We start from the raw sequence: 10,947 nt of genomic DNA on the forward strand, positions 1-10,947 counted from the left end.
TAACCACTAGATACTCATGTCTCCTTTAGGGCAAGCATAAAACTTCCCATCAAATCTTGTGTATGTCCCATGTGCTCAAAAGCCTGAAGATCACATTGTCACATGTTTGGAAGCTCTGTGTCTTCTTTCAGCCCTAAATAGCTTTCATAGGAACATCCTGATCCAAAACACAAAGAAGAGATGGAAAGAAGAGAGAGAGAGAGCTGTATTTCAATATATTCATATAGTACAAAAAGGTAACATAATTCTGTGGCCTTCGGCCTTCCCAAAAAGAGGTAACAAAAGCCCAGTCTAAGACCTACCCCATGCAAAGGGTCAGATGATCAACACAAATAAAGTTTCATGGCATATATAAGCCCTAAATCTGCCAGTCGGCCATCTACTGCTGTCGGCCAGTTCAGTCCGCCAAAATCCAGCATTTAATGCTGGCTTTTTCCACACATGTGAACCTGGATGACCAGCCGACAGGATACAGGATCCCCAAATGAGTTGCCGACTGCTGTCCAACATCATTTGATGCCTAATCAAGTTGCCAAACCCAAACCTTCAACCTTGAAGAGCACCATGTCCACCATGTCCATGTGTGCACATGACATCCCCTCCTGCTAAACTTGATGACGCCGGACGGGCTTCCAACTCCTTGACCATGGATGATTGTCATCATCCCTTTGTCCCTCATGAAATCCCACACTGTCATCCGTCAATGCTTTGCATCCCTTCTACTGAAAACCTTGCCCAGTCCCAATTCCACTCCAAATCTGATGCAGATCTGTGCATCTGTTCCACTTTGTCCCCTTTCCTTCTTGCCCTATCCCTGAACACAAACATGAATCCTTCTTCTTGAAGACTGGTCCCGGGCATCCTTGGCTCCACCCCTTGGATGAACTTCATCCCTTGGAGTGCTCCATAAAAGCCTCTCAGGCAACTCCAAATGGCTACCAACTGTCATGAAACGCTCCCTTTGGGTTTGCCTGACACCAACCAGCTTCGGGGGGTCTTGACACATGCTGCGTTACTCTCCTTGGACTGTGCACCTTCATCTAGAACACCATCATTGCTGAACCTGAAGCTTTCAGCCCTAACCTGATGCAAGAAAAAGAAGAGATGGAGAGAAGAGAGAGAGAGAGAGAGAGAGAGAGCTGTATTTCAATATATTCATATAGTACAAAAAGGGTACATAATTCTATGGCCTTTGGCCTTCCCAGAGGTAACAAAAGCCCAATCTAAGACCTGCCCCGTGTGAGGGGTCAGATGATCAAAACAAATAAAGTGTCTTGGCTTATATAAGCTCTAAATCTGCCAGATGGCCATATACTGCTGTCGGCCAGTTCAGTCCACCAAAATCCAGCATTTAATGCTGGCTTTTTCCACACGTGTGAACCTGGATGACCAGCTGACAGGATACAGGATCCCCAAATGAGCTGCCGTCCAGCATCATTTGATGCCTAATCAGGTTGTCAAATCCAAACCTTCAGCCTTGGAAGAGCACAATGTCCATGTGTGCACATGACACACATACAACTTTCAAACAATCCTGCGTATATCCCTTGTCCTCGAATAACCTGATGTCACTCTTTCTCTCACTCCCCAAAATTGGGAATGAACATGTCCTCATGTAGAGGCCCTACTTCCAAAAGCAAACAAGGAAGTTGTAGCATGCACTGAGCTAGGACCGTGTGAAACAACGGTTCTGAATAAAGGGCCATACTGTAAGGAGTTCCAAATTCTGGACAATCCACATACTGTGTCTTCATACTGTCTAAATCTTTTCCCTGTATCTCTAACACAATGGACTGTTGGACTTCCTAAATACTACCTTTGCAACTCAGAGCATCTACTACGGGGTTTTTCTTACCTAGTACATACTCAATCATTCCTCCAAACTGTTGGACCAACTTACTCCACCGGTGCTATTTATCGCTCCACTCGGCACTTGGCATGGTTTTCAACCACTTCAAGGCTTGGTGATCTATCTTCACACTAAATTCCCTTCCATAAAGAAAAGGTTTCCACTGCTTCAAGGTTGTGATAACCCTTGCAACTCTTGTCATATACAAAATAATTTTTTTCTACATCATTTAACTTCCTGTTGTAATATGCCACTGGTCTGCCTTCCTGTTGCAAAACTGCTCCTACGGCAAGATTACTAGCATCGGTGATTATCTCAAAAGGGTCATCCCATGATACAAGCTTGAGAACTAGTGCTTTGGAAGCTGCCTTTTGCAAAGCAAAGAAAGCCTCTAAAGCCTTACCTGTAACTAAAACTTTCTGTCTTCTGGTCTTCACAACCTTGAGCAAATCTGTCAATGGCATGGCAAGGTTAGAAAACTGATCCATATGCGAGCTATATGCTTGGCAGAAGCCCACAAAGGAACATATCTCTTGGGTTGTCTTTAGAACGTCCCAATTGAGGATTGCCTTTATCTTTTCAAGATCAAGGCGAATACCATCGAAACCGATCACATAGCCCAGGTACTAGACTTCTTGAACTCCAAATATGCTCTTCTTTGCATTAATGTAGAGTTCGTTGTCTCGCAAAAGCTGCAAGACCTTCTCTACATCCTTCACATACTCCTTTGCAGTGGCAAAAAGATAAGAGTGTCATCCAAAAAAATGAACAGACATATACCGATGAGTACGGTGAAGACTCATCACATTATCTTGTTGAACGTCACCGGTGTATTGGTCAAACCAAAAGGCATGACCACAAACTCATAATGCCCTCGTTCTGTTCGGAAGGTCGTCTTTGGGATATCGGCCTCAAAAATCTTGACTTGATGATAGCCACTTTCGAGGTCGATCATTGTAAAGTTTTCGAGGTCGATCATTGTAAAGTACTGAGCACTGTTGAGCCTTTCAAGGATGTACTCTATCCTTGGCATTGGGAACTTATTCTTGATTGTCAACTTGTTCAAGGCTTGGTAATCCACACAGAGACATGCGGTCTTATCTTTCTTTTGCACAAACAAGATAGGTGCAACAAATGGAGAGGAAGAAGGCCTGATGAAACCAAACCTCAACAACTATGCTAGTTGCACCTCCAACTCCGCTTCCAACGCTCGCTCCCGCATAAACGCAATGTGCTTTGCCTACGCGGAACGAGAGGACCCTCGAATACAAGCCCAAGTAGCCATGAGATTATGGATGATATCACCCCATATAGTGCTAATGCACTGAGACTCAAAAGCATGGACACCCTCAATAGCCTCCGTGCATCTACCTCTCCATGTTGTAATATTGGCAACAATATCCCAATTGGTATCAATCCTCTGTCTGGGGGGTGTATAATGTGAGTGAGGGACATCCTGCAACAAACCATGCTGGGAAATACCTCTATGAACGAAAATTGCAATATCTGTATCAGTGCCCTCGTAGAAAGACTGCGGACCAGACTGGGAAAGCCAAGCAACTGCCCCCAAGTAACAATGTCAAGCCAGATGCCTGGTAATGTCTCTGGTAGTGTAGTACTTTGTTGCTCAATAGCTTGTATCCATCTCGTTGTCCAAAAATGGAAAGACAATACGAAAACTTACTGGGTGGCTCGGCTCTAAGTGAAAACATGCCATTTTATCCAGCCCAAAAAGGGTATTTTTGGATATTTTATGGCTTTTATTTTTGTCTTTGCTGCTGGCCGCCACTTTACCCTGACCGACCAGCAGCCCTTCATGCATATAAAAGAAACTCAAAGTAATTCACTTCACTCGAACATCAGCGTTTACTGCTGCTGGTACAGGCTGCCTTCGTCAGGCTCACATCAGTGTTTACTGCTGCTGGTACAGGCCGCCTACATTAGGCTCACGTCAGCGTTTACATCTGCGTTTTACATCAGCATACCTCAACGCACTTCATCTGCGTTTTATCATCAGCAGACCTTCAGTGCTTACATCAGCACATCTGCATTTTATTTACAGCATATGGGACAGCAGCCCTCTCTGCTACAGTAGGTATTTTACAGCATATGGGACAGCAGCCCTCCCTGCTACAGTAGGTATTCTTCTTCATCACCGGGATAGCAGCCCTCTCTACTCCTTGACCTCGACATCGGGACGGCACCCCTCTCTGCTCACTTCTTCAGGACGGCAGCCTACCATCTGCCTCGGATCGTGGCCTTATAACGGGACAGCAGCCCTCTCTACTCCTTCGGCATGTATGTGATTTGCTCTGATCTCTCATATATTTGGTCCTTTCGTCCTTTTGCCTTCACATGGTATCAAGCTATCGTGAGCAAAAGGATTGAAGACCTTGAGACCACACAGCATGGATCGTCTACCCACGATTCCAGAGCACCAGCCTTTGTTACCAGATGTTGATTCTCCTTATTCAGAAAATCACACGGAGGATGGGACACTGGAGAGCCCCGTTCGAGGTCTTTCATTGGGTTACGACCAGCCCATTTTTACCTACTCACCCTCTATACCCTTGGCATCTCGTCTTTCTTCTCCGAGCTTATCAAGCATCGCTTCCAGAGGAGGATACATGCCTACAGCCAATGTGCCAGTACTGGACCCAAGTATTCAGCCTCATCTAGAGAGCCCTGCTATTCATTCTAGCCGATAGCCCGGACTTCAGTATGGGGTTTTTTTCTCAGGAAGGACATGTACCTCCTTGGTCGTCCGGAGATCCATCATCATCAACCCTGCCGGTGACCGCGTCAGGTTCGTATGTGCCTTTTAGTACTTATGTTCCTAATTCTACCTAGGTATCTTCTTCTCTAGCACAGGTTCAACATATGGTGCCATCAACTACCCTCAATCCCTAGCATTATATGAACCGCTCCAAAGTTGGTGCTGCTCTATGGTGGGAGGACTTTGGTTCAGATGGACCGGAGCTGCAGCCGCTTGCCATCCGCATACTTAGCCAGGCCGTCAGCTCCTCTTGCTTGGAGCAACTTTGGAGTACCTACAGCCACATTGCCTCTAGGAAGAGGAACCGACTTGGGGTAGAGCGTGCCAATGACCTTGTCTTCGTCAGCGCGAACTTGCGAATGCTTTGCAAGAGCGTGACCAAGAAGGCAGATTCCTTCACCGAGTAGGAGATGAGTCAACAAGAAGAGCAACAAGAGGATGAGGTGCAGGAGCAGCATGCCAGTGAGGATGAGACTCAGGATGAGCTTGATGCTTCTTTGGCACAAGCTACCCATGACCATGAGGCGAGCACTTCACGTGGATGATCATTCATGGATCATGATTCATGGGCCTTACTACTTAGCTCTAGCCTCTAGCCTCTAGTCTTCAACACTTTTTTGTCATTGACTCATTTGAGTCCGTCCATGTATTTTGCCTCCTTAAGGCTTAGTCTTGACTCTTGAGTCATGACTCATTTTGTATCTACTTAATTATTAATATGACTCAAAAGCTTACCATTTTAGTGTAAATTTGTGCTCATTTTGATGTACTTCCAAAGTAGAATAAGTGTAGAGTAGAAAAATTTTAAAAAAAAGTATTTTTTGAGTGCCGTTCCCTACTTATGGCCGTCCCCCGTCCCGTCCCCCGTCCCTTGTGACTATGTGGAGTACCCTCGCTAGGTCCTACACCTATGCCTGGTACTAGAGGTCATGCTTGCTTGACCAATGTGTAGTTCCGGGTAAGGGGACGCTCGCCCATGAACCGTGCGTGTGAAACTGTCTACTGACATGGTTGTGTGGCATGTAAACAGGTGGTAAGTATTACCCAATCTAGGCTCAAATAGCCCTTAGGACTTAGCCAATATTTATAAGTGAGTGCGTTCCCACTTCATTAAAGTTTGGGCGCCCAAGAGTCACTTATAAATTATGACCGCTTCCAAGTTCACACTCACTGAAGTCCCGAGGCGGACAAGACTCAATGTCCAAGACCTGATCCTTCCTTTTTACTCATAAATGGACATCTCTCCATGTCCCCTCACCTGATTGGACCCCAATTCACTTATTTATTAAGAGAAAATTCGTGTTTTCTCTTCATGAGGATTTTTGGAGGCTAAAAACTCTGTTTTTCCACCATTTCTCTCTATTTCCAAGCTCTCCATAGCCATACCCAACTTGCTAGGGTGTTTTCCAAGCTTCCAAGAGTGTTTCCAAGTGCTAATCACTCTCCTACTCACTCCCAATGACTGAAATTCAGCAAAACAGCTCTCATTTTTGCTGTAATTTCTGGTCTTTTTGCTGAAAACCCTAATTTCAGCCTTCCTTTCTCAAGTTGAACCATAGGGAAAGCTTTCCCAGGGTTCCCTTCATCCTCTTGAAGACTTTTGTCACGAAGGATTGCGGCAAATCGAAGATATCAACACTTCTAAAGCTTCCAACGCGAAGGCTTCTGCTTGCAACAACTTCTATGAAGACTGGTAAGCTAATTGGACAATGTGTTGTCATTACTTATTCAGTAGAAGGGCAGGACTCCTTGTTTAGCCGCCCTGTGTAGTATTTCTCTTGTCCTATGTGCTCTTGAAGATGTTGCTACCTAGGGGGAAAGTATGTTATGTCCCAACCGGCCTAGGCTAGGGCGGGGAATACGTGGATTAACCCAAGATTAAGGTTATGATTAACCCAAAATTTAGGGTTAAGGCTTAGCCAGGGACGTGGGAACCTAGAGGATTCACACGAGGGCTAAGGGCGCTAGCAAGAAGAGGTCTAGATTAGCTAAGAGCTTATAAATAATAGCCTAGGGATAATAATGGCTAAAAGGTTATAAATAAAGCAAGAAAGCTTATAAATAAAGCATGAAAGCTTTATAAATAAAAGCATCCCACTTATAGCGAGGTTATTACTATACAAGGAACCTAGGGTCACTTATTAGACACAAGAGATCAAGGTGCCACGCAATTCACTTTGTTATTGGTCTCTCTCAAGCATGATAACAAATATGTACTACTACCGCCCCAGCCAAGGGGTAGACTTGTGTACTTGTGTGCACAGCTTTCTCCTAAGTAGAAGAGAATTCTTCTCGCGAGATGACAAATGGTGAGCCCTTACAGATCAATATTATGCGATATTCTCTCAAGCTGACAGTAGAGAGCAGGTGACCTTATATCTTTGGGGCCCAGGTGCCACGGGAAAGTCAACCTTAGTACAGATCCTTGAGCACATAATGGGAGAAGCGTGTTCTTGATAAAGCATCGATGGAAAAGGAGCCAATAGTTCCATTGAAGACAACAGTGGCAAAGGAACCAAAGAGTTTAAAGATGAGCCTAAAGAAAAACCAAGTCGAAAACAGATCAAAGGTGCATGGTTTGCCCCACTACTCCAAGTTTGGAAGGAGGGGATGTCACATCGTGCACACCCTAATTGGGTGCCACATAGACATTTCTTGCGCCTGCCTAAAGGGTAAATTTAGAGGTGGCCACCTCAAGGGTAAATTTAGAGGCAAAGTTGGGACCGTTTGGGGCAGTTTTGACAGCCCTATAATTGGAGTCAGCCAGCAGCAGAGAGAATCTGGGACTGCCAGTGACCAGTCGGCCAGCATCTGGTATAGCCGACAGGTCCAATATTGCCTCCCACACCATGAAAAAATAGGGAAAATTGGGGAAAAAATACGGGGAGTGAGGAAAAATGAGAAAACACCTACAAAGGGCGGGCACACCACAACAGAGGCCCTGGTGTCTGATAAAGACAGGAGATGACTTCTAACAAGATCACACTATTTTAAAGGACTTGTCCTCATCTGATAAGTTTATTTTAACAACCTTGCAAGTACAAGCTTGTTGCATCACAAAGACGATCCCATTATGTTGAAGAAGAATAAGAGAAGCCAAAATTGCTTTCTTGAAGATTGCGGACATCACTAGAGTAGATTGTGTTTATTTTTTCATGACCTTTTCTCTCAAAAAGACAAGGGCAGTTTTTGCCAACACCACTCTTGAGATGGGAGAAAAGGCGACTCCTATGCTGCCATAGAAAGCCATCACTGTAAAACAAGATGGCATCGCTGCAAAATCCTAGCGTATACATGGAGAGTGTGGCTCAGAAGAGACGACATGGCCTTCTCCTTTACAGAGGTGCAAAAGAAGAACACCATGTCTGAAATCATCAAAGGGTGAATCACCAATGGAGCTGGAGCTCCCCATGTGGGAACCATCCCCCCCTCTTGCCTTTGTTGATCCCCACCCCCTTTCTCACATTCCAGTGGCGATCTCACAAATCAGCCCTACACCCTCTATATAGTTGCCAACATTTCCAAAAATGCATTTACTGTATCGTTTCATACATGTTTTTGAGACTTTTCATACCTTTTCTGGGCATTTCATACCAAAGGGGGTTCAAGCTCCAAAAAAACAAACTGTATATGCATTGTTTACTCTAGATAACTGGAAAAATATAAAACATTCAGGTTGTTCATGAATTACACTAAAAACATGAATGGATGCCTATATGGGGTCGGGGCCTGGGTGTTGAGCCCTAGGTGCACACTGCAGACTCTAGCCTGCATGCTCGCTTCAATAGCCAGTTGCATGAATCATTAAATAGATTCTAGATTTCAAAATTCAGGTCTTATTCTTGAACCAAGATTCAAACTTTTAACTAAATTTTTAAAACATGACACGTCACAAGATTGCCAAAGTAGCAAACATTTGACTCTTGCGTACATAAATGGCCCATAGATGTGACATGTGGAAGCCTTGACTTCCTTAATCCAGTCCTAAGCCTATTGATTAATAGGAACACTATTGCAAAAGCAATGATTAGATAGAGAGAGATGAACTATGTTTTTAGTATATTGATATGACACAGAAAGATGTCTTTGAGATTGTACAACTTCTGTGGTCTTTGGCCTTCCAAAATGAACCGACTGTTGACCTGCCCAACTGGGGATCAGATGATTAAGAACTAAAACTTGCCAAGCTATTTATAGGCTCATAGACGGCTAGCCAGCCCCTACACGAATCCGACTGCTGTCAAATCAACCAGCAGAGGGCAAGTACAATCTTCATTTAATGCTGCCAACTTCCTGTCTGATGGCTTATGACCTGGCCGACCAGTCCTTTGACCATGTTGGCGTCTTCTTTGTCAGAGCCGGGCGCCTCCGACCCGGGCGGCCTCACCCCAACATAGCATACGGCTGATGAGGTTTACATACCCACAGAGAACCTCATCTATGTTGGCAGCGGCTATCCCTTGCGCGTCTTCGATGCCATCCGTGGATGGTCCTCGACAGAAAATAGAGGAGAAGCATAACACTAAGACATTTAAATTGTTTTGTGTATGGGCTTTCTCACCTTGACGTTGTGGGCGCGCATGGTGTCGGCCGCTCGCTGGAGGACCCAGAGACGGCGGCCCATGAGCACGAGGGAAGCGCCATGGAGGCCCAACTGCCGTGCAACCTCGAAGCCGATGCCCGATCCTCCCCCCGTCACCAGCGCCACCTGCCCGCCCAGGATGCCCGCTCTAAACGGACTCTCCTCCTCCATCACTCCGCAACACAGCTCTTCCAATTACAATCCAATGAGAAGGCTTTCAATCCGGCTCAATAAACTAAGAGGCCTATTGCTATGCTACGCTCCTCTCTCTCTCTCTCTCTCTCTCCTCCCCAATATTTGTCGTCGCCCATCACACCAATTCCCTCCCCTACTTCCACGTGTCCTTTCCCTTGCAAGAGTAATCTTGCATGTATATAATAGACGGCTCATCCTTGTCGACCTCCAATTAGAACAAGGGAGAGAGATTGTTGCCCAAGAGCCCCAAGGGCACGGGTTCAAGCCCCCATTGCACAAGCGGTGGCACGCATGGGTGTGTATGTTGTGTTGCACTTCCTAATTCCAACCAATTCCATATATTTAAAAAAAATGCATGTCCTAAGAGGGTGAGTAGAGATAAGCCTTATATTTGAAGCCCATGATGGACTTCATGGTCCTCAACTTGCCAACCTTATATATAAACACATCATACTTGCCATATATATCCATATAGAAGCTCCTAAAGCATCAAACTTGGCATATAAATATACATCTAGCATTCCAACCCAATAAAATGTTGACAATCTTAACACACCTGAACACGGCTCTGAAACAATCTTCGGACAACTAGATTATCTCTCCTTGGAAGCCTATACTCGTCGCCTCCATCTAGCAAAATATATTCAAGATAAAAACATTAGCAATTGAAGATATAATTCTTGAAGAAAAAAAGAAGGATAAGGATAAAACCTTAAAAACTCATTTGGTGGATCGATATTTAAGGTGAACGGCGTTTTAACAGGCTCGTAAAAAACAAATCGAAAAATTCTGTATTGTCCAGTGCCTATGCACCGAAAATCTAACTTATCAGGCTTTTCATAGTCCACAAACATTACACGTACATGAAGTTATCCGCAATCTTCCATAATCTTAGACTGTAAATTCTAACGAGCCTAAAGCTCTCATTATAATAAGTGTCTCGACCATACAAACCTAACAATAATCTGGTTTCTAAAAAATAAAGATATTCCCTGTTGCAAAAATAATATATTAATAACAATATAAATTTATCAAATAAAACGCAAAAGCTACATAAAAAGGAAGTTTCTATATATACCGTAAAACATCGGTGCTCTCTAATAGTTCAATAATTAGAGATGATGTTGCTTGTCCTTCCCAAAATGGAGGGTCTACAATTCAGCCATAAATATTAAATAGGTTTTGGAAAACAATAATACCTATATTATAGCAACTGTCTAAAAAAATTACCTTCAATATCTTATCCATCACCATAAACAAACGAAAATGATCTCCTTGCCACATCCATCCTAAGCAATATACCCCTGATATCAAATATAACACACTCTATATATATATATATATATATATATATATGTATGTATGTATGTATGTATGTATGTATGTATGTATGTATGTATGTATGTATGTATGTATGTGTGTGTTCAGTAGCTTGAGCCAAGCAAGGAATAAAATAATGGCACTGTATATAAAAGCAATCCAGAAGCAAACAAAGATTGCACAATCACATCTTTGCAAACATTCTCCATTCAAATGCTTACTTCA

General features: G+C 43.9%; 1 protein-coding gene across 1 annotated transcript in view; it reads right to left on the minus strand.

The window, feature by feature from the left end:
• LOC147604423 (peroxisomal 2,4-dienoyl-CoA reductase [(3E)-enoyl-CoA-producing]-like) overlaps positions 1–9,449 on the minus strand; it is a 29,774-nt gene extending 20,325 nt beyond the window's left edge. The window contains exon 1 of the mRNA XM_086795608.1: positions 9,187–9,449. Coding sequence (XP_086651734.1) covers positions 9,187–9,378 — 192 coding nt within the window. The 5' untranslated portion in view covers positions 9,379–9,449. The remainder of the gene's footprint in view (positions 1–9,186) is intronic.
• Between the last annotated feature and the right edge of the window lie 1,498 nt (positions 9,450–10,947).

This window comes from Cibotium barometz, chromosome 62 (assembly GCF_041138505.1).
Source record: "Cibotium barometz isolate CiBa-2024 chromosome 62, ASM4113850v1, whole genome shotgun sequence".
NCBI lineage: Eukaryota > Viridiplantae > Streptophyta > Polypodiopsida > Cyatheales > Cibotiaceae > Cibotium > Cibotium barometz.